The sequence below is a fragment of the Diaphorina citri genome, unplaced genomic scaffold (genome assembly GCF_000475195.1).
Source record: "Diaphorina citri unplaced genomic scaffold, Diaci psyllid genome assembly version 1.1 scaffold2180, whole genome shotgun sequence".
NCBI lineage: Eukaryota > Metazoa > Arthropoda > Insecta > Hemiptera > Psyllidae > Diaphorina > Diaphorina citri.
This window is the reverse complement of record NW_007379605.1, coordinates 1,008-26,341: the sequence shown is the minus strand read 5'-3', so window position 1 is coordinate 26,341 and position 25,334 is coordinate 1,008. Positions and strand designations below refer to the sequence as shown.

The 25,334-nt window shown below is 37.4% G+C and overlaps 1 protein-coding gene across 1 annotated transcript; it reads right to left on the bottom strand.

Moving 5' to 3' along the window:
- Positions 1 to 11,320: 11,320 nt before the first annotated feature.
- LOC103518396 lies at positions 11,321 to 13,086 on the bottom strand (the record flags this gene model as incomplete). The annotated part of the gene is made up of 3 exons (XM_026830206.1): positions 11,321 to 11,935; positions 12,177 to 12,355; positions 12,865 to 13,086. Coding segments are annotated over 3 exons (1,016 nt in total), but the record flags the coding sequence as incomplete, so codon positions are not given.
- Between the last annotated feature and the right edge of the window lie 12,248 nt (positions 13,087 to 25,334).

The following is a 25,334-nucleotide window of genomic DNA, read 5'->3' as shown; positions in this document are numbered from 1 at the left end:
AGTTTCCTGTAAGCACGATTTTATAAATATTAATATCAATAAAATTAAAATCACCGTATCTAATTACTTGATTAATTTTGATGAAGCTGAGAGCATTTTCAAATTTTAACTAACTAATGTTAGAGACCAAACTAAATTTTATGATTTCACTTTGCACTATTTTTTTGGGCTTTTGTTCAAGGCATTGCTTTTTTTCCTTTCTCATAATTAGTAATTCAGTATTAATTACTATTTTATTTTAGTTTTAAAATGGAGGATTAACACTTTTTATAAGCTCTCAAAATTAAATGACACTGAAAATAACTACTCAAGGCCCAAAGTATGATACAATACACGAAGTGCGAGTATGATACAATACAATATAGGTACCTACATAATAAAAGTAGGTATTATAAGAATATTATTGAACCTGATAAGAATATAAGATAATGTTCGTTCTCGGAACGGTTCTCGTTCGTTCTCGGAACTGAACGGAAAACTTAAGTACGTATTAAATTAGGTTATCTTGACACATCCAAATAAGTGGTTGGGTGGAAGAGCTCCTCCAGGGGAACCCTGCCATTAAAAAAAGTTAACTATGTACATAGGTACTTACATATCTAGTGGACAATTTGTGGCCTTGAGTAGTTGTTTTTGAAACCCCCATTTTAAATTGGACTGAGTTTATAAGAACCCCGCCGAGAAAATATCACACAAACTCCAGGATAAACTGACGTAATTGTCATTTTACTTCAGACTTGAGATATTTTAAATCCATTTTCTTTGGTTTATTTATTTTTTTAGATTCATTAATTATTGCCTTTTATCTTTTTGTTCCTATCATTTTAGACGCGTTTAATTTCCAATTTTTTTCTGAGATATTTTCCCCCATTTCATTTTAAATTGCCTTTTCTTTTGAGTTCCTATTTCCTATTATTTTAGACGCGTTTATTTTCCTTTGTGCAAAATCAATCAGAGAAAAGTAGACTTTTTTTGTTCTTTTTTTTTTTGAAGCATTTATTTTAAGGGGGGACCAACATCAGGTCTTTGCCCCTTGTAGACATTTTGATATGTAGATTTGTGTAGGCATTTTTCTACTCTCAATTTAAACCCCCAGTATGCTACTATTTAGATGCGAAGATTGCCTTTGTAGATACCTAGGCAAAGTTATACTTTGCCCGGATTCTCAAAAATTTACAAAGTACTGGTAGCAAAATTCAGTTCCATTAAGTACTGATATACATATTTTTCCTTTTCCAGTGTTACTATTTTACATGATTTTCTAAATTTCCTTTCGATTTTATACCGTATTTTCTAACCGTATGCGTGGGAGTTATAAACGAATTTTTACCGAGATATTTTACCCATTTATTTTGAAGCTTTATTTAATTTTTCCTTTTCCAGTGTTACTATTTTACATGATTTTCTAAATTTCCTTTCGATTTTATACCGTATTTTCTAACCGTATGCGTGGGAATTATAAACGAATTTTTACTGAGATATTTTAACCCATTTTATTTTGAAGCTTTATTTCATTTTTGGCTTTATTTTAGGTGGCAGGGGAGATACTCTTCCACCCAACCACTTGTTTATTTCGCCTCTTTTGTCTTAGTTTTGTGTTCATTTTTCTAGAGACCTTTTTCTCAAGTCTGAAGTGTTAGGAAATTTTGACTTTATACTCGTTTATTTTATACTCTCTCTGTAGAGATATATCGCGAAACCGACATAAGTACAGATAGGTAAATAGAGACAAGAGACCGTAAAATAATTTGTTTGGACTGTTTTGTGTTCATTTTTCTAGAGACCTTTTTCTCAAGTCTGAAGTGTTAGGAAATTTTGACTTTATACTCGTTTATTTTATACTCTCTTTGTAGAGATATATCGCGAAACCCACATAAGTACAGATAGGTAAACAGAGACAAGAGACCGTAAAATTTGTCGAGTTAAAACTTGGAAGTGTATTGTTTTGAGATGCATTCATAGAAGGAAAAGTCACAGAAGACTATACTGAGGCCACCCCGTTTTGTTTGTTCGATTTTTTAGGAGTTTAATAGCGATGATAATTTGTTTGGACTTTTGGAGAAAGAATACTTTTAGAAGGGAGGTTAACGCCGGAGGCATTCTCTACCACCTAACCCTTAGAGCTCCATTATTATGTGGTCACACTCTCAAATAAATGAGGTTAAAATTCCATGCCTCGGCTGGGATCGAACCCACGCCCTCCTGTTTACCAGGCGAGCGTCTTGACCACTACGCCACCGAGGCAGGTATGTCAATCCGTCAGACTTAATAGGGGAAGTGCGGGTAAAATGGGACAATAGTGATATGATATGGAAATAATGTATAATTATTGTTATTATTGTAGAGCCCTAATCCATTCTATAGGGCTGTTTGCCCCTACACCTAAACCTCTGAGTGAGTATAAGTTATTATTATACCTACCTCGGTGGTGTAGTGGTCAAGGCGCTCGCCTGGTAAGAGGAGGGCGTGGGTTCAATCCCAGCCGAGGTATGGAATTTTATCCTCAATATAATTTGAGAATTTGACCACAATAAAGCTGGAGTAAAGGGACTTATCAGTCCTATGCGAGCAGTATAAATAAGCACTATTATTATTATATATAGTAGTAGCCTACTGCTGGAGTAAAGGGACTTTACAGTCCTATGCGAGCAGTATAAATAAGCACTATTATTATTATTGTTATACTTTCGTGGAATGAGCCCCTGGCCCGTGTAATCCCGTCCTCTCCATCTTGCCTTAGTATTTTAGAATTTCCTAAGGCCAGCCACTCACTATCAGGTAGACCTGACACCTGATGAGCACACACACAATGAGGTAGTGCCTTAGTATTTTAGAATTTCCTAAGGCCAGCCACTCACTATCAGGTAGACCTGACACCTGATGAGCACACACACAATGAGGTAGACCTATTCGTTCATTCATTCATTCACTCATTCATTCATTCATTCATTCATTCATTCATTCACTCATTCATTCATTCACTCATTCATTCATTCATTCATTCATTCACTCATTCATTCATTCATTCATTCATTCATTCACACATGATACGTATGACTGAAAACTATCAGGCGGACCTGATAAGGTGTACCTGTCAGGTCTACCTGACAGTGAGTGGCTGACCTAAACTTTCTAGTGAGAATCCTTCGTGGTCTGTGTGTGATAGTAATTTAATTTTTTTTGTAGAAAACCTCTCTTTTAACTTCCCATTTCTTCTGATTTCCTCCTGTTAAAATAGGAAGGAAAATCATGGTTCCCCTTCTCTCATACTCCCATATTCCTTCAAAAGTTAGGACCTTTTACGTTTCCCTATGAAATACAGCTTTTTTTTGCAATAAAACAAGGGTTCTCAAACTGAATTAGGCCCACGCAAGCCGACAATTATACATTTTCCTTTTCTTTTTTCAAGAGGTTTGACGGAGGGAACTGTCCCAAAATCACAGAGAGGAAAACAGGATAGGCGAAAGCCAGCCGTTTCGAAAATGAACTACATCTGGATAAAGTTCGTCCCGTTCGTGAATCGAACCCTCGACCTAACGCTTACGAGGCTGGCTTGATATAGTTGAGAACCCTTGCTATTAGGAGGTATTTTGGTTACTTTTTTCAACACTTACCAACCTCAGTGGTGCAGTTGTTACCAACCTCAGTGGTGCAGTTGTTAACGCGTTGGACTTTGGATCTGGAGGTTGGTGGTTCGAGTCCAAGTCATGTCATGAAATTTATCTAGGTGAAATAATCGGGGAACGATGTTTGTAACTTTTGTAATATATTGCAAATAAAACATTTACATTTACACAACAAATGGAAGTTGACCAAATAACTAGACAAGGTCAATAATTGTACCAACTGTACCATATGGACTGAAATTCTTCTTCAGAAAAAAAAAAAATCCTTTGAAGTATTACAATTGGCAATATTCTGTTTTTCATTTCCATTTAGTTTCCATTATTTTTTACTTTTCTATTAGATATGTGTAAAGAGTGAGTTATGAAAAGAACTACTCAGTGGACTACTCTGTCAATGATTTAGATCCTAACTCCCTACACCTATAGGGAGTTGAAGAGTGAGTTACATGTTTTAAGATTTGACTCACTGAGTAGTTCTTTTTTTATAACTGGCTTACTCCTTACACTACTTTCTATTTCACTACTCAGTGGACTACTCTGTCAATGATTTAGATCCTAACTCCCTACACCTATAGGGAGTTGAAGAGTGAGTTACATGTTTTAAGATCTGACTCACTGAGTAGTTCACTGAGTAGTTCTTTTTTTATAACTCACTTACTCTTTACACTACTTTCTATTTATAGGGCTTGTCTATTATTCTTTTGAGATGACTTTTTAAAGCAATAAAGTGACTAGGTTATCTGATGTTTGCATTAGGACCCTAATGATCTCCTACATGTCCACTCTCATTTTTAATTTTACTTCGTGTAGATAAAATGGACTTTTCCTTGCTTCATATTACTGTCTATTATTTTCGGGCTTGTCTATTATTCTTTTGAGATGACTTTTTAAAGCAATAAAGTGACTAGGTTATCTGATGTTTGCATTAGGACCCTAATGATGTCCTACATGTCCACTCTCATTTTTAATTTTACTTCGAGTAGATAAAATGGACTTTTCCTTGCTTCATAATTATTACTGTCTATTATTTTCCTTGGAGAGATTTTGCCCATTTCCTATAATTTTCTCCATAGGTATTTTCATGTTGTTACAATAAAATTAAACATTAAAACATAATTTCCAAGGAAAATATAATTTCATACCACCCAGCCGGCCACGGGGAAACTCAATGTTACCTTGCCCGCGAAACCTCAACTATCCCCGGCTAGCTCGGTAATAATACGCTTTGCAATTATTGCAAAGCGTATTTATATTTATTTATTTAGGCCGGAGGTCCCATAGGGCATAGGGAGTTTAAACTATGTTTAAGTTTTATTCTCGGTTCAAGCAAGCTGATTGGTTATATTTTGAGATTCAGCATGATTCAAACAAAGAGATTGCCAGCCTAGTTAGCTTAGTTGGTAGTGCGTCTGCCTTGTAAGCGCTAGGCCGCGGGTTCGATTCCCGCCCGGGGCGGATTTTAGGCCACTTATGTATTTTCAATAGTTATCTGAAAAAGGTCTCTAAGTGAAATTTTGCAATTTTGTTATTATTTTTATTATTATTATTCTTTAAAAAAAAATCCAATAATTAAAGAGTCTGTCTCTCATGTTAAGAGAGATGTTTTAATACATGGGTTTTCTATGGGTAAGCACCATGGAATGTGCTTTGGCAGTCAGGGTATTGAAGTTGAAAATCGCACAGCTTGGCATACCTAATAAAAGACGACTTATGTGTTGACACTGCTTAAGTGCTCTATATGTGAAATTCGGCTTCATCCAAAATCGCTTAACCTCCATTTCGGCATTTCGCCTTCTTCCTCCAAAGTAAATGTAAATTCTACCTATGTTTTTATAGTTTAGGTGTCATTTTTATTGTTCATGTTTTCTTGGTAATTTTTCCTAAGGCATAGGTAGTAAGGTAATAAATATTATTGGTAACTATTACCCACTAATATCATCCCTCCTTCGTCCCCCAGGTCGAAAAGAAATCCACGTCATCTTCCCCCCAATCGTCAAGCATATCCAAAGCTATCGCCTCCACGGGCACTGGCCCGTCAACACCAGCCATATAATTTAGTGTTAAATTTTGATTTACATTGAAGTATTACATTTAATTTATAATCGTTGCGTTTTTTTGTTGAATTTTAATTTCTAGTTCAATCTTTTTTATTTAATTTCTAGTAATTTTTTTTCTTCGATTTCTTTCCTGGAGGTAGAATTGAAGAAAAAAAGAAAGTAAAAATGAGGGAGTGCAGTCTAAATTTTAGTAAGGGGTGATTCTACAATCAAGTTTAGAAATCCCAAATTCTAAAAAAAAAAAAATCCTTTGAAGTATTACAATTGGCAATATTCTGTTTTTCATTTCCATTTAGTTTCCATTATTTTTTTACTTTTCTATTAGATATGTGTAAAGAGTGAGTTATGAAAAGAACTACTCAGTGGACTACTCTGTCAATGATTCAGATCCTAACTCCCAACACCTAAAGGGAGTGGAAGAGTGAGTTACATGTTTTAAGATCTGACTCACTGAGTAGTTCACTGAGTAGTTCTTTTTTTTATAACTCACTTACTCCTTACACTTCTTTCTATTTCTAGGGCTTGTCTATTATTCTTTTGAGATGACTTTTTAAAGCAATAAAGTGACTAGGTTTTCTGATGTTTGCATTAGGACCCTAATGATGTCCTACATGTCCACTCTCATTTTAAATTTTACTTAAGTTAGATAAAAATGGACTTTTCCTTGCTTCATATTATTGTCTATTATTTTTCTTGGAGAGATTTTGCACATTTCCTATAATTTTCTCCATAGGTATTTTCATGTTGTTACAATAAAATAAAACATTAAAATTTCCAAGGAAAATATAATTTCAATGATGTGTTTCGATAACATTTTTCCTCGCAATTTTAACAATAGCGAGATGATAACGACATCTACAACAATTAAGAAAATCTGTTTTAATAGAGGGTTTTTTTTTATTTTTTTAAGGTAGAAAGGTTTTTTTTCTCCTCTCTTAAAATGTAGAACATTCTTCAATTACAATCTACACATTATGTACCTATCAGGAATTGCAAAATCCCTCCATTCTAATCTTTCGAACACCAATGTGATATTAAATGTTGTAGAATCCTTTAGCAGTGGCGTAGGTTTGAGGTGTGTGAGTGAGTGAGTGTTATATGATCTGACTCATTCACTCAGTAGTTCACTGAACGGAGTAGTTCTTTTTTTATATAATTATAACTCACTTACTTCTCACACATCTCTAGTCTTGAGTTGAATGTCACCCTGACGCCCTGTCACCGAAACTTGCCCCGCGTCACTGTTATGGAATGTAAATTGACTGCTTCTTGTAGGCATCCCAATTAGCACACAAACCTTTGTTGTTTTTCAAATGTCGGGAACTTGGCCATCAGGTCATTCTCCCACAAAACACAAAACCTTTACAACAGGTAGGTTTAGCTTTTTTGTCAAAGAGAAAAAAGATTGAAAATGTCTAAAAAAATGAGAAAAGTATTTAAAAGGTTCTGTATAGGAAAATCTATGACAGCTTTTGCATCAAGGAGAAAAAGGAAAGTAAAAAGGTGAAAAATGCCTTAAAAAAACGGGAAATTAAAAAAAAAAAAAACTATGAAAAAATACCTATCAGCAATAATGTGGAAATCCGTAGGAAGTTTGTGTGCTATCTGGGAATAGAATTTAACTTTTGATCCAAATGAACACACTTCTTAGAAGACTTTCAATTTCAGTTTGCCTCCTTTTGACTTATTTCTATTTTGCGTCTACAGTCAAACCTGTTTATGGAATGTAAATTGACTGCTTCTTGTAGGCATCCCAATTAGCACACAAACCTTTGTTGTTTTTCAAATGTCGGGAACTTGGCCATTAGGTCATTCTCCCACAAAACCTTTAAAACAGGTAGGTAGGTATTTTAGATTTTTTGTCAAAGAGAAAAAAGATTGAAAATGTCTTAAAAAGTGAGAAAAGTATTTAAAAGGTTCTGTATAGGAAAATTTATGACACCTTTTGCATCAAGGAGAAAAAGGAAAGTAAAAAGGTGAAAAATGCCTTAAAAAAACGGGAAATTAAAAAAAAAACTATGAAAAAATACCTAACAGCAATAATTTGAAAATCCGTAGGAAGTTTGTGTGCTATCTGGGAATAGAATTTAACTTTTGATCCAAACGAACACACTTCTTAGAAGACTTTTTTTTCAGTTTGCCTCCTTGACTCATTTCTATTTTGCGTCTACAGTCAAACCTGTCTAATTGGGAATTGGACGGGTTTCCCCAATTACAGAAGACGAAAATGTAAGACGAAGTGTTTGATTTGTAGAAATAAAAATTACAAAAAATTTTCCCCCATAAAATTACAAATGAAGGGGCCACGATTTTTTCCCCGTTTTTCCAGATTTCCCATTTAGGCCTGTCCCAAAGTGTCCTCATTGGACAAGTTCGACTCATACAATCGATAGGATATATTTTTGGGTTTTGGTTCCTTTTTACAATCAGAGCAATTGATCTTGCTTTTTTTAATTAATTTTCTTAGCGTCCTAATATTTGGATTACAATAGGCCAATGTAGGGAGTCTTTCTTATTCAACGAAAGTATGGATATTTGATGATGAAGGGACTTTATTTGAAGACAAAGGGACATTGTTTGACGGCAAACGAATTTTGTCTGACGGTAAAGAAACTTTATCGGGAGGTAGAAACACTTTATTTGATAGATGAGGTCAAAGAGACACGATCTAAAGGTGAGACGTCTTTATTTGATGACAAAGGCACTTCATTTGATGGCAAAGGAGCTTTATGTGATGACACGAAGACTTTATCTGAGGGTAAAAAAGTCTTTATTTGATGATGAAGGGACTTTATTTGAAGACAAAGGGACATTGTTTGACGGCAAACGAATTTTGTCTGACGGTAAAGAAACTTTATCTGGAGGTAGAAACACTTTATTTGATACATGAAAAACTTTATGTGAGACAAAATTATTGGAGAGATTAGGACCATATGGGCTCCTAGAAGGTAAACTGTTCTGAGAAGGCACGGATGCTGATTGATAGTTGGAAGGGAAATCATTCAAGGAATTTGAGATATGAGAGGAGAAGAAGTTAGGTGGTAGATACCGGGAGGAAGGTAAACTGTTCTGAGAAGGCACGGATGCTGATTGATAGTTGGAAGGGAAATCATTCAAGGAATTTGAGATATGAGAGGAGAAGACGTTAGGTGGTAAATACCGGGAGGGGGATTAACCACGGAATTTGAGGTAGAAGAGGGGAAGGAGTTAAATCCTGGTAGATAATGTGAGGGGAAGTGATTCTGATTAGGAAATGAGTTAGACGACGCAAAATAATTGGGCGAAACGTTATTCTGAAAGGCATTTGAGTTATGATTGAGAAGGTAGTTGGGTCGAGGAGAAACTTTGCGAGAAACCGGGTTATAGGCAGAGAGGGGGATTAACCACGGAATTTGAGGTAGAAGAGGGGAAGGAGTTAAATCCTGGTAGATAATGTGAGGGGAAGTGATTCTGATTATGAAATGAGTTAGACGACGCAAAATAATTGGGCGAAAAGTTATTCTGAAAGGCATTTGAGTTATGATTGAGAAGGTAGTTGGGTCGAGGAGAAACTTTGCGAGAAACCGGATTATAGGCAGAGAAAGAATAAGAACTGGACGGAAAACCAGTCCGTGAAGGAACATATTGGGGCGGGGAATTTGGCGATGGCCTTTGAAGGCTTTGCCCTTCTGGAGGCCCCTGAAAGTGAAACCGATTTTGTTTCGGGTTGCCCAAAGAAGGGAAATCTCTAGGTGGAGATGGCGTCAGAGGAGAAAAAGAAGAAGAAGACAGGAAGGAAGAGGAAGAAGAAAAAGAAGAAGAGGAGGACGAGGATGAAGAAGATGAAGACGAGGAAGAGGAAGAAGATGAAGAAAAGGAAGAGCCTTGAGGAAAGTACAGAATGAAGGAAGAGTTTGAAACCTGACTTGTGACGGAGAAATTTGAGAAGGTGACATTGGCAAAACTGGACACATTCGTGAAGTTTGCCTCGGAGAAGAGTTCCCGGGTTGCCCAAAGAAGGGAAATCTCTAGGTGGAGATGGCGTCAGAGGAGAAAAAGAAGAAGAAGACAGGAAGGAAGAGGAAGAAGAAGAGGAGGACGAGGATGAAGAAGATGAAGACGAGGAAGAGGAAGAGGAAGAAGATGAAGAAAAGGAAGAGCCTTGAGGAAAGTACAGAATGAAGGAAGAGTTAGAAACCTGACTTGTGACGGAGTAGTTTGAGAAGGTGGCATTGGCAAAACTGGACACATTCGTGAAGTTTGCCTCGGAGAAGACCTCTGTTTGGTTGAAATTGGCGGAGGAGGAATTGGAAAACGCCTCAAAGAGGGACGTGTTGAAATATTCCGTGTTTGGAATCAAAGGACCTTCGGGGGGTGTGGAACTTTGCGGATAAATCGGCGCTTCTGAAGACGTCGCTATGTTAGGGACATTGGTACTCGTTGTAGTCTCATACTGGGGGACGGGAGGTTCTGTGGAAGGATTTTGAGGAGTAACTGGAGGTTCTGTAGAAGGACTTTGAGGTGAAGAGACTGCAGGTTCCGTAGGATTGGGGGGAGCTCATTCATTCATTCATTCATTCATTCATTCATTCATTCATTCATTCATTCATTCATTCATTCATTCATTCATTCATTCATTCATTCATTCATTCATTCATTCATTCATTCATTCATTCATTCATTCATTCATTCATTCATTCATTCATTCATTCATTCATTCGTTCGTTCATTCATTCATTCATTCATTCATTCATTCATTCATTCATTCATTCATTCATTCATTCATTCATTCATTCATTCATTCATTTATTCATTCATTCATGCATGCATTCATTCATTCAGTCAGTCAGTCAGTCAGTCATTCATTTAAATTCATTCATTCATTCACACATGATAGGTATGACTGAAAACTATCAGGCGGACCTGATAAGGTGTACCTGTCAGGTCTACCTGACAGTGAGTGGCTGACCTAAACTTAGTAGTGAGAATCCTTCGTGGTCTGTGTGTGATAGTAATTTAATTTTTTTTTGTAGAAAACCTCTCTTTTAACTTCCCATTTCTTCTAATTTCCTCCTGTTAAAATAGGAAGGAAAATCATGGTTCCCCTTCTCTCATACTCCCATATTCCTTCAAAAGTTAGGACCTTTTACGTTTCCCTATGAAATACAGCTTTTTTTTGCAATAAAACAAGGGTTCTCAAACTGAATTAGGCCCACGCAAGCCGACAATTATACATTTTCCTTTTCTTTTTTCAAGAGGTTTGACGGAGGGAACTGTCCCAAAATCACAGAGAGGAAAACAGGATAGGCGAAAGCCAGCCGTTTCGAAAATGAACTACATCTGGATAAAGTTCGTCCCGTTCGTGAATCGAACCCTCGACCTAACGCTTACGAGGCTGGCTTGATATAGTTGAGAACCCTTGCTATTAGGAGGTATCTTGGTTACTTTTTCAATACTTTGAATAATTATGTATTAGAGTTAGAGTGTCCATAATAATTAATAGGCATCCATTATTGAAAGGATGATCGAAAAACGAGTGAAGGTGGCCCTGTTTCCGATTATTACATTTTGAGATCCGCAATTTTGTTCTGCATCGAACACAAAAATAATCATATTGATAGCTGCTTTTTTCGCGGAGTTACACGGGTTTTTGTAAACCAGCTCATGTGCTAAGGGTAGCGTTGTTGACGGATAGGACGCGTTGTGTGAAGGAACTGAAGGGGTATTTGACGATGATTGTGTTGGTGTGGGCTTTGAAGGATAATGCCCCATCTGCTGCAGAGAGTTATTGAAATCTTCCGGCGAACTGCCCATCCCAGAAGGTTTATCCGGCAAACCGACCGTCCCAGAAGGTTTATCCGGGGAACTGGCGGTCCCAGAAGGTTTCTCCGACGAACCGACCGTCCCAGAAGCCATTGGAGGTTTGGGCTTCGAAGGAACCGAAGTCCCATTTGAAGCGCCCGGTTTTTTGTCGTCACACCAAAAGTAGAAGCACCAATTAGACGCCATTGACGAAGTACCGTTACCATTAGTGGATCCGTTACCATTTGCGGAACCGTTCGTTGGCGGAGCGCTAGGCGGAACGTCGTTGGTGCTGTTGCACCAGAAATACCAACACCAGGAGCTGTTTCCGTTGGAGCCCATGGAGGAATTGGCCGTGGGTGGATATTCTTCGTTGAGGATGGGGGTTGGGGTCGTGGTTGTGGTGTTAGAGGAGCACCAGAAGTAGAAACACCACCCGCTTGACCATGATGCTGGTGTGATCATATCCATCTGGGGAATTGAAAAGTACAATTAAGACCAAATGAATAGGTACATACCTCCTGAATGCAAATTGTCCATCCTAGTCCGAAGAAAGAAGGAAAACAGGATAGGAGAAAGCCAACCGTTCTAAAAACACACCTTATCCGGTCAGGATAAAAACCACCCTAAGCGGGAATCGAACCCGCGGCCTAGTGTTTACAAGGCAGACGCGCTACCAAACAACTACCTAGGCTGGCAATGAAAACCTCACCTGGGTAACATGCGTGACGTTTTCCATGACAGGCGTGGTCGGTCGTGTCATGCACTCCACTAGGGTGGTGGTTTCCGTCTCATTAGTGGAATCCGGAGAATAGCCGGGGGTACACTCGATGATTTCATCATAGTCGTCCGTAGTGAACTCTTCTTCATCCGGCCCTTCAGTGGAAATTCCTGGAAAAAATAGGGAAATTAAAGTGGAAATTCCTTGATAATATAAGGAATTAGGTGGAAACCCTCAGAAAAATAGTTAAAATCTGAGTGGTTTGGTGATATGGGAAATATTGTGAAATTTGAGAGTAAATTTCTAAATCCATGATGAAATTTGGCTTTTATGAAGAGGTTTCATAGAGGGTACTGGTAACTACTGATATCTTATCCTCCCGAAATCGAAGAGCCGTTCCTAGAACGAACCTCATCAATCTATTATGGTTAATATGGTCATGACGAAGTTTACCCCGGCTGGAAATCTTCCAAGGAAGGCGCACTAACCTCGGAATAAGGTCGGCTTGCATTCACAAATGAATAGAACACATCCTCCTACATAGAGGAACAAGGAACCCATCCACGGACTTTTGACCCACATTTAACCCTTTCACGCCCTCCGGATCCTTGCACACTCCTCGGAAAAATATCAACCCTTTCACACCCCTGGGTACTTTCACACTCGGAAAAAATCTCACCCGCATTCTCCTCCGGTTTGTACGTCATAAACCCATCGACGCCTATTTTGAAGCAGTCGAACTCCATCACGAACACCTCAGCATGCTCAACACGCGTCAGAAAATTGACGCACATGTGAATGTTACGTCCGGGGGTGAAGATGTTGTAGAAGAGGATGCAGAGGTCGATCGAGGGCAGATACGGGATTGGAGTACTGAGGCAGGCGGGCGGCGGGTTTTTAGCTGGGACAGAAAAGAGGGGGGAAATTAGGTAGGTAAAAATCAGTACCACGTGATTGTACAAATGTAGACTAAAAAAAAGAAGAGGTTTGATAGAGGGAACTGTATAACTATTAAACTCTTATCGTCCCGAAATCGAAGAGAAAAGAAAGACAGGGTGGGGAAAGTTACCTATGTGTACTGTAGGTAGATCAGTACATATAAGTACATGCTATTTGCAATACACATTTATTTGTAAAGTTTTTAATACAATACCATGTAGGATTGTAGTTTTACCTACATGCAAAATATTTATTAATAATAGAAGGTACTTGTATCAAAATATACATTGTATTGTGTTCTTCAGTTCTTCTCAGGATCTCAGGTTGGACTAATCAAATGGAAATTTCAATGAGAAATAAAATTACTTTATAAACAATGAACAATAAACAAAAGTAATTTTGTTGCGATATTACACATTTTATGTGATTCTAAACTTCTGACAATACAATGATAGTTTCGTATTAACCCTTGATTGACCAAGAAATGAGAGTTTCATGTTAACCCTTGATTGGTGAGGTCTGGGTCTGAAAGTGTGAAATTCATTGTATGGAAAAAAAAAAATCTGCAGACCTAATTAGAAATAGGTTTTTATTTCAGTGTACCTGCTGAGCATTTTTTTTTTTATTTTTTTTATTTTCTTTTTTAGACTGCAGAGGTAAAGGGGCTTTTCAGTCTCATCCTGGCAGCATAACTGAGGTAGGTATGTTCTATTATATTCTACGTCTGTGACTGGACTGTCTATGTCTAGTAAGTTAAGGTTAAGTACCTATGTACATTATCTATATAGATTTCAAGTTCCCACCACTCATTAAGTAGGTACTTATGCATCTAGGTACTACACAATAATATACTCAACCTCAGTTGAGAGAGATGGCGTTTTTCGTCAAAAATGGCAAATCAAAAATGGATTTTCAGATTGTGTACCTATGTACATTATCTATATAGATTTCAAGTTCCCACCACTCATTAAGTAGGTACTTATGCATCTAGGTACTACACAATAATATAACCAACCTCAGTGGTGCAGTTGTTAACGCATTGGACTTTGGATCTGGAAGTTGGTGGTTCGAGTCCAAGTCATGTCATGAAATTCATCTAGAGGTGAAATATCGGGGAACGACGTTTGTGACAAGCATTTAAATATGCTTAACACAATTTTTGGAAAGTCATGTCATGAAATTCATCTAGAGGTGAAATATCGGGGAACGACGTTTGTGACAAGCATTTAAATATGCTTAACACAATTTTTGGGCTGCTTAGTGATATTTTGGGATATTTTGGTTACTAGCGAATGATAAATGGAATAATGGAGATATCGACATAGGTAATGGTTTTAATAGGTAATAGATACATAGATCTAGGTATTCTTAATTAGAAAATCCTTTCTACCAAAAAAAAAGTAAAAACACCCTAGGAAGAAAGGCCTTCTTGCGAAATACCTTTCAATGACGACTTCATTATTTACTTAATCACCGGTAAAAACAGTATCAACTAACTCCTGGGTATAAATTTCGCATTTCTCTCTCTCTCTCTCTCTCTCTCTCTCTCTCTCTCTCTCTCTCTCTCTCTCTCTCTCTCTCTCTCTCTCTCTTCTGTAAATTGTAATTTACTTTACATTTATTTTATAATTTACTATTTACGTTTATAATAATTTACTTTACACTTGTAATTCGTATTTTAATTTACACCCCAACATTTTTTTTTTCTCTTTCTAATATTACTTCTCATTATTATTAAGGCGGTATCTTATTAGATTATTAATTATATTTATGTACCTACATATTATATTACTTCTGTAAACAGTACTGTACTTTACATTCAATTTATAATTTACTATTTACGTTTATAATAATTTACTTTACACTTGTAATTCGTATTTTAATTTACAACCTAACATTTTTTTTCTCTTTCTAATATTACTTCTCATTATTATTAAGGCGGTATCTTATTTGATTATTAATTATATTTATGCACCTACATATATTTATTTACTTTTCAATTGAATGTGAAATTACGTTCGAAGTAATTGCTCGAGTTTCACTTCTGTTTATGTTTACTTTTTTATGTCGGACTGCTTCAGTTTTTATTTATTTTATGTATTATTTGTCATTATTACCTATTATTATTATTTTTTTCTGAAGAGATTTGCAGATGTGAGAACTGTGGTTTCAGATTCCGGATTGTTTGATGCATCTTCTCAAATATCACCGTATGAAGAGAAAATGGAAAGTAAAAAAAAGATAGCAAAATCCAGCAAAAATTCAGCAAAAATAAAATTATTTCCAATTCTCTTTTCTTAAAAAAAATGGGAAAAATAAGTCGCTCTCGTCACAAAATTTGATCACTTTTGAAAAATCCGCGATGTTTTAAAAACCGGTACTCGTTTTCAAAATCAAAGTTCAGGGAACCCAAAATCGGAACTGATGCCCGTTAGATCGATAAGGAGACTAATAAGATGACCACAAATATCAGCAAAACTCGTAAACCAAACGATTTTTTTCTCTGCTTCGAAGTCCCTAACTTAGGCGACTGGTAAACTGGATGAAGGGAAAATGTGTTGCCCAAATGGGCACTAAAAAAAAAAAAAAGTGGCTGTGTGGTTTGGCTTGGTGTTGATAAAGACTTTGTGGTAGGAATTGAAGCTGTAACCCGTTTTGGTTTTGATAAGTCAATGGTAAACTGAGTTGTCCTCCAAAGCGATCTGTTAGAGGTGTTAGAGCACTTACAGGATTTTGTTGATGGGGAGGAAACGGGTTGTTTTGGAGTCTCTGATAAAGAATGCCATGTTGGGCTTCTATTGGGTTCACCTCAACTGGAGCTACTGACGCTATTTGCGTTAGAGGTCTCAACGTTTGTTGAATCCGGTATCTCCACCAATATTAGTAGATTAGAAATTTGATATCTCCACTACCCACGGCCTAAAACAGGATCCAATCAGTTTTGAAAAATATTGAAATACCCCTAGCCCGTTTATTGGACGATTTTGGAGCGTACGGTATTACATAAGGAGATTCTATTGGTCGTTAAGTACCTAGTTAGCAATCTGGGGAATCGGTTTTTCGAAAATACTCGGAGCTGCGGTCCCAGACCCCAGTGGTGTCCAAAATGGAGTCCGAAGTAAAGCTGGCCATAGATGTTGTTCACTAAAGCCGACCACTGACTATCAGGTAGACCTGACAGGTAATCCAGATCAGGTCCGCCTGTACCTGATGGTGTGTGTGCTCATCAGGTATCTGGTAGACTTCACAGGCGCGTCTTTTCAGCCGTAGGTACCTGTCAGGTCCACCTGATAGTGTATCTGGTAGACTTCACAGGCGGGTCTTTTCAGCCGTAGGTACCTGTCAGTTCCACCTGATAGTGAGTGGTTGGCCTAAGAAGAAGAATATCTGTCAGCCTAGTTAGCTTGGTTGGTAGCGCGTCTGCCTTGTAAGCGCTAGTTCGCCGGTTCAATTTCCGCCCTAGGTGATCTTTATCTGGAACGGATAATGTTCGTTCTCGGAACGGCTGGCTTTCTCCTATCCTATCGTTCTTCTCTCTTCGATTTCAGAACGATAAGATCTTAATAGTTACAGTTCCTTCTATTAAAAACTTCTTTTTACTTTTTTTATCACTTTATTGATTTTATCATTCTAAGTTTGAGAACCACCTAATCCTGTTTCTTTCAGGATCTTCATAAATTCATCAAAAAACTGGTTTTCACATTACGGAGATTAAAAATTACTTTTAATTTTTCACACTAGACTGTAAAAAAGCTCTTCTCTTTGAAACTGGATGTACCTAGGCTGGTATTTAAATTTTAATGGTTTAAATTAATGGTTGTATGAGTAAAGTTTCATTTCTTGTATAGCTGTATTTTGTACATATGTTTGAATCTTGTATTTTTGTACGGTTGCCAAGAAACTACTTAAAAATTACTTTTAATTTTTCACACTAGACTGTAAAAAAGCTCTTCTCTTTGAAACTGGATGTACCTAGGCTGGTATTTAAATTTTTTATGGTTTAAATTAATGGTTGTATGAGTAAAGTTTCATTTCTTATATAGCTGTATTTTGTACATATGTTTGAATCTTGTATTTTTGTACGGTTGCCAAGAAGCTGTTAATTAAGTCCTGGTTAAGCTGTTTTATTCAAGTTGAACGTACTCAAGCTCTGTCTTCAAAATCTCCCGCCATTGAAGGAAAATCTTCAAAATCCGCAAGTCCCTCTGCAGAAATCGCAGATCGCAAACCGCCCTCGGAGACATTTGAGGGCTTCTGAAAGATTTCTGAACTTACGGGGCGAAAAAGCGCCAAATTCGGTTTCGAAGACGCTTGCGTCACGGGGGAGAAGCGGTCGCAAGGTCATATGTTCCTGAGGTCTTGGGTTCGATTCCTTGGACAGAAAAAAATCTTTCTACAGGGAAAGGTAAGGACTAATTAGAATAGAATATACCCTGTTTATACTGCCAGAATGTGACTGAAAAGTCCCTTTACTCCCACAGTCTAAACAAGGTCTCATGTAGGTATTTGGTACAAAATAGGTGTAATTTTTTATAAATTAAAACCTTGCTTAAATTAAACTGCTTCTTTCTCTCATATCTTCGTAGACTTGTAGACTACACTTTTAGAGCTCCTTGCTTAAATTAAACTGCTTCTTTCTCTCATATCTTCGTAGACTTGTAGACTACACTTTTAGAGCTAAACTAGTGGTTGACCCGTCTTTTGTACGGGATCAGCGTGGCATAAGAGTCATAACTTTGAGGTGCTGCCATTTTGAATCGGGATGGAATATGACAAATTTAAATAGCCTATGTCACTTTGTCACCCTCAGTACTCTTCTCAACAACCACAAAATGGATGGAATATGACAAATTTAAATAGCCTATGTCACCCTCAGTACTCTTGTCAACAACCACAAAAAATTTCATTAAAATCGGTCAAGCCGGCCGTTTTTTCGTGAAAAGAGGACAACAAAAGGTCCATCAGAGTAACAGCGCCGTAACAGACAGACATACATGTACAATGTACATGATTCTGTGTATGCAATATGCAACAATTTAGTCGAATTTCGCGTTATTTTCATAGTATAACTTCTCGCTGTTTCTTATTTTCAAAAAATGTTATATCTTTTTTTACGTTTCTATTAAAAATTAAAAAGGTTCTCTAATTTTAATTATATTAAGATAAGATAATAACTAATGAAGTCAGCTCGGTGTCAGTGGTGATAGCACGTTGAACGAACTAGTTCCTCATGGATCACTGAAGTTAAGCAACGTTACACTTGGTCGATATCCCGATGGGTGACTATCTAAGCATTCGGCTTTTCCCGCCCCTTCTCAGACTGGGTGAGGTTAATGTGAGGAGGTCACCGAATGGAGAGTTAAATCTCCCGTCACTAAAAACCTTAGGAGGTGGTTCGATAGCAGTCTTTAAGCCCTTTCTTTTGATGGAATTGGATCTTGAAAAAGTTCGTCCAGTTCAGACTTATGTGGCGTATGGTAAAGGTGGGACGATAAATGGTACGTTTTTTAGGTGGGCGAATAAATGGTACACTTACCCTAATTAAGTCCTGGTTAAGCTGTTTTATTCAAGTTGAACGTACTCGCTGATTATAGCGGTCGCAAGGTCATATGTTCCTGAGGTCTTGGGTTCGATTCCTTGGACAGAAAAAAATCTTTCTACAGGGAAAGGTAAGGACTAAGTACTGCTTCTTTCTCTCATATCTTCGTAGACTACACTTTTAGGGCTAAACTAGTGGTTGACCCGTCCTTTGTACGGGATCGCATTTCGCGTTATTTTCATAGTATAACTTCTCGCTGTTTCTTATTTTCAAAAAATGTTATATCTTTTTTTACGTTTCCATTGAAAATTAAAAAGGTTCTCTAATTTCATTTATGAAGACAATAACCAATGAAGTCAGCTCGGTGTCAGTGGTGAGATAGTGAGATAGCACGTTGAACGCACTAGTTCCTCATGGATCACTGAAGTTAAGCAACGTTACACTTGGTCGATATCCCGTTGGGTGACTATCTAAACCAGTCATACTCAACGCTCAACCTGCGGCCCGCCGAGCTTTTTTATGCGGCCCTCGAAAGGTTAAGGTAAAAAAAAGTTGTACTGCCTAATATTATTAGGTATTTTTTTTATTTTTTACCTACCTACTTCTTTCTCCCAAGCAACCTCTATCACACAACCCTTAGTATTTTTTTTTCTTTTTAATAACGGCTTTTTATTCGAATTGGTGTCAAATATGTATAGTAGGAATACCTGCTGTACACCTATACACAGATACAGTTTACAGTTCTGTTCTACACCTGTTTTGTGAACTGCGGCCCGCGTGTAACTCAGATGTGGCCCGCGACCGAAAAAGGTTGAGTATGGCTGATCTAAGCACTCGGAGGCTGCTTTTCCCGCCCCTACTCAGACTGGGTGAGGTTAATGTGAGGAGACGGGTTGTCACCGGATGGAGAGTTAAATCCCCCGTCACTAAAAACCTTAGGAGGAAAGGCATATAAGGTTCATGATCACTGATTTGATTTATTACTGATGTTATGAAAGTTGTGTTGATATCTCCTACAGGTTATGTACTACATAATAATTCTATCTGTTAGCTCTTGAACTTTAAAAGATCTCGTCTAGCCTGCATAGATGAACTTTTTAGTCCTGCATGAACAGTTTAAACAGAAGGTAGGTAAGTATTCTTTGACCAGAGTTTGAGTTTCACTTTCTTTCGCATGTTCCCATTGTTTTTATTTATCTCCCTAGCATAGCTAGCAGACATGAGTATGTTAGGTAGCCCACCTAATAGCATAAGTGCATAACCCACCTAATATTTTAATAATTATGTAGGTATTGTAATTAAATGAAATTTTCATTTTATTAATACTACCTATGTGGCGGATACCTACAAATCTGTTAATACTCATGTTACAGGATGCGTTACAGCTCGTTACCGTTACAGGTTGACTAGATGACGCCCGTGACTTGTTACAGGATACGCGTAACTTGTTACATGTAACGCCACTTGACCGAGATTGTGGACCGCTGGAACAAAGTAAGGTCCAAGTTTTTTTATGACCGGATTTTTTTCCTGAAGGTTCGTTCTTGGTTCGTTCTTGGAACAACTGGCTTTCTTCTATCCTGTCCTACTCTCTTTGATTTCAAGACGATAAAACCTTCGCGGTTACAGTTCCCTCTATCAAAGCTCTTGAAAAAAAAAAATAATAGGTACAAGTACATACGTACATACCTACTTAAAAAAATAGGTACAAGTACATACCTACTTTAAAAAATAGGTACAAGTACATACCTACTTTAAAAAATAGGTACAAGTACATACGTACATACCTACTTAGATTAGGTACCTACTCAAGCAGGTAAATGTTACTTTCTACGTTTATTATTCTTGTATTGCAAAGAAATGCCATCTGAAATTGCTCAAATTCCCATGCAAATCGCCATTAAGTGAGGTCACCTAATTTGCATTCTGAAAAGGTCTGCATGCAGTTTTGTGTTTTGGATTATCTGGGTCGAATTAGAAATCAATTCTATAATCCTTTTCAATTCTAATCTCATTGCAGATAGGCAGAGAAACATAACTTATGCCCAGTGCCAGTGCTTCTCAAAGTTGTTGCCACTTTTTTCGCCATTTGATGAGAGGCATACTACAGGATGGGCATTCTACGACACAGACCATACAAGTCTAATGTAGCAGTTGTTTCATTGCTACCAATGCCAAATCTTTTCAAGAACACGCGGCTCACAGTTTGATAAACATAACTTGTGGTAGTATAACTTCTCGCTGTTTCTTATTTTCAAAAAAAAAAAAAAATAGGTACAAGTACATACGTACATATCTACTTAGATTAGGCACAAGTACATACCTACTTAGATTAGGTACCTACTCAAGCAGGTAAATGTTACTTTCTACGTTCATTATTCTTGTATTGCAAAGAAATGCAATCCGAAATTGCTCAAATTCCCATGCAAATCGCCATTTTAAGTGAGGTCACCTAATTTGCATTCTGAAAAGGTCTGCATGCAGTTTTGTGTTTTGGAATATCTGGGTCGAATTAGAAATCAATTCTATAATCCCATTCAATTCTAATCTCATTGCAGATAGGTAGAGAAACATAACTTATGCCCAGTGCCAGTGCTTCTCAAAGTTGTTGCCACTTTTTTCAAGAGCCAAATCTTTTCAAGAACACGCGGCTCACAGTTTGATAAACATAACTTGTGGTAGTATAACTTCTCGCTGTTTCTTATTTTCAAAAAATGTTATATCTTTTTCTACGTTCCTATTAAAAATTAAAAAGGTTCTCTAATTTTATTTATTAAGATGAACGATGAAATAAACAAGACCTTGTTTAGACTGCTGGGATAAAGGGACTCTTCAGTCTCATTCTGGCAGTATAAACAAGGTATATTCTATTCTATTATTTATTCTATGCACAGCTGGTATATCACATCTCATGATCTTTATGGCAGTACCGGTTTTATAAGCACACTAATTAGTAAAAATGCATAACTATTTTTGTATAACTACCTCCCTATTTAATCTAGATCAATTTGGTAGGTACCTGGAGATTTCAGATAGTAGGTACCTATGTAAATAGATTTTATCTACGTATCGACTTTACCTACTACACATAAATAAATAATTAACCCATTTATGTACCTATCTCACTACTCTTACGTCAGCTCCCATGGCGTAGTGGTCACTGCGCTCGCCTTGCACGCGGGAGACCCGGGTTCGATTCCCGGCGGGGTCAAGAAATTTGTATCATCCAAATGATTGATTCCGTGACTGGCTGTTGCGCGGCCCACTCAGCCTCGTGAGGAAAATGAGTAGCTATGACATATAATGCGCATAGCGACCGGTGCCAGCATGGTAGGTAAACATTGGATTTTAGGATTATTGAGATATTGGGAAAATCCTACAATGCTGCAGTGAGCACCAAAGTTGTGACATAATAACACAAAGAAACTGCATTTACATACATTGGAGCTGATATGCTAGGCTATCACGAATATCAAAGAATTCCCAGCCCCAGCACGAGATACGAGTATCTGCATTCCAGCTTAAATTAAAATGACCATTTTACCTCTTTCACGGAAATCAAAGACATTCCAGCACGAAATATCTGCATTCCTTTATCAAAAGGAGCAGATGCATAATTACTTCCACATCCTAGACACATCAGCATTTGACCAGATGTATCTACATCGCTATATTAAAATGAGCATCTTACCAGATAGTGTCAGGGGTGGCCACTAACCTTACCTTCGGGAGCCGGCAATCCCATAAAGCCGATTGCCACGCCGCAGACAAATTTTTTGAAAATGTTGCTCTGAAATCTTCAGAATTCCGTCTCATGGAACTTCTTTCTGATCTCCAGAGAAATTTTTCAACAAGTATGAACCATGGTTAGAGAGCCGCAGAAGGTCATTTCGCAAGCCACGTTATGGCCACCCCTGAAATATATCTACATTCTACATAGCTATATTCAAAGTACCATCCTACCAGATATCTACATATATAGCTATATTCAAAGTACTATCTTATCAGATATTTTTATATATTAGATATCTGCATAGCTAGGTATATTAAATTGACTATCTTACCAGATATATCTGCATAGCCACAGGTATACTAAAAGTACCATCTTACCAGATATCTACATATATAGCTATATTCAAAGTACTATCTTATCAGATATTTTTATATATTAGATATCTGCATAGCCCGATCACATTACTTTCCTTCCTATGGGATAAGGAAAGTAAAAAAGTTAAATATTTAAACAGTGAGTAGGTAATAAAATAATAATTCGTTGAATACAGTGAGTAATAATCTAATAATAAAATCCACTCTTTATTCAAGTAGGTGTTTCCTTAGCATACAAACAACTTTTACTTTTCATGTTGGTCGCTGCAGAGGCGAATTGAGGCAATGTAGAAAGTGATGTAACTTTCTAGTCAAGATAACAATGGAAGGAAGGGTTAATAGGTAGTTTCGTTGTGCATGTGCATCTTTGTATTAAGGGAGTGGTAGTTTTGACATCTCCACCAATACATATCTCTAAACAGCAGAAGAGCGGGTTGTTTCAACCTTTTTTTTCATTAGTATTTTCTAAGAGGTTTGATAGAGGGATAGAGGGAACTGTAACTGCTAAATTCTTATCTAAAGCCAACCCTTCCGAGAGCAAACTTTAAAGGCTCGTTCTTGGAACGAGTGGCTTTCTCCTATACTGGATTCCTTCTCTCTTCGATTTCCGGACGATAAGACTTTAGCAGTTACAGTTCCCTCTATCAAACCTCTTAAGTCAGCCTAGTTAGCTTGGTTGGTATAGCGTCTGCCTTGTAAGCGCTAGGCCGCGGGTTCGATTCCCGCCCAGGGCGGATTTTATCCTACAGTACAGATCCCGCTATCAAACCTCTTGAACGTGTTGTGCTATCGCCGCTGGCTGTTTCCAAATTTTGATACCTACCGATATGTAGGTATGTAGTTACTATTTGCTCACTTGTTTTGAACTACTTGTGACACGACATGGATTGACAACTGACATCAGAACAGGTCAGTGGTCAGACACAACACACCTTGGACATGATTTTTTTTTTTATGTCCTTCACTTTCAGACAGACACATGTAGCTTTTTTAGAGGTTTGTAACAACGGAGGTCTTATCGTCCCGAAATCGGAGAGAGAAATTCGCGGGACACCCTGTATATAATAATTTAATCAAGGTTCTTTTATTCACATACCATGTAAACTATACCTACGAAATACAGAAGACCTTGTTTAGACTGCGGGAGTGAAGGGACTTTTCAGTCTTATTCTGGCAGGATAAACAAGGTATATTCTATTCTATTCTATTTTACTGTAAACATTTTTAGTGACGCGGTTTTACTTTCAATTTGACAACAAGCTACCCACCTACTCATATTAACCTCACTTAGCCTGAGTGGGCCGAGGAAAGCCAACACGTGATTGCCCAAAACGTTGATCAACTTCAGTGCTCCCTTAGGAACTAGTGTATTTAATGTTCTATCGCCTTTGCCCTAAATTAGAAAAGTGTTAGTTTTGATATCTCCACCCATACTTTTGTATTAGGAAAGTGGTCGTTTTGACATTTCCACCAATACTTTTGTATTAGGAAAGTGGTAGTTTTGACATCTCCACCTATAAGTACCTTTATATTAGGAAAGTGGTCGTTTTGACATCACCACCAATACATATCTCTAAATAGCAGAAGAGCGGGTTGTTTCAACCTTTTTTTCATTGTTATTTTCTAAGAGGTTTGATAGAGGGAACTGTAACTGCTAAATTCTTATCTAAAGCCAACCCTTCCGAGAACGAACTTTATCTGTTTAGGATAAAATCTGCCCCGGGCTGGAATCGACCTGGCACTGAAAAGGCAGACAGCGCGCCTGCCTTGTAAGTGCTGTTTGAACTTTTAAACAGCTCGTAAATCAAATGTCAAATGTTAGGAATCCTAAAATGATCGGAATGATCTAATTATAAAGGTTGACCAGACAGGCATAAGCCATGCTCGTCGTTGCTTAACTCCAGTGATCCGTGGACATCTGGATAATCCTAAAATGATCGGAATGATCTAGTTATAAAGGTTGACCAGACAGGCATAAGCCATGCTCGTCGTTGCTCAACTCCAGTGATCCGTGGACATCTGGATAATTAAGGTTCTGGATGATTAAGGTACATAATTAAGGTTCACATGCAGGTGATATTAGTAGTTTACCTGAGCCATTAGCCTAACTTTCACACGTCTGTAGTCCTTAAGATCTTGAACATGAATGCAGAACGTCTCACAAATCCGTAGAAATACCTGGAATTTGTTACAGAAAAAACTTTTTTATTCTTTTATTTAGAAGAGGGTAACTTTGACATCTCCACTAATAACTTTGTATTAGGACAGTGGGAATTGTGACATCTCCACTAACACAATCAGAGGGTAGCGGTAGATGAAAGATCAACCAGTCAGCGTAATTATCCTGAAAGTGAGAGCGCCTGTCTTGTAAGAACTAGGTCTCTGGTTCGTACATAATTAAGGTTCACATGCAGGTGATATTAGTAGTTTACCTGAGCCATTAGCCTAACTTTCACACGTCTGTAGTCCTTAAGATCATGAACATGAATACAGAACGTCTCACAAATCCGTAGAAATACCTGGAATTTGTTACAGAAAAAAAAAAAAAACTTTTTTATTCTTTT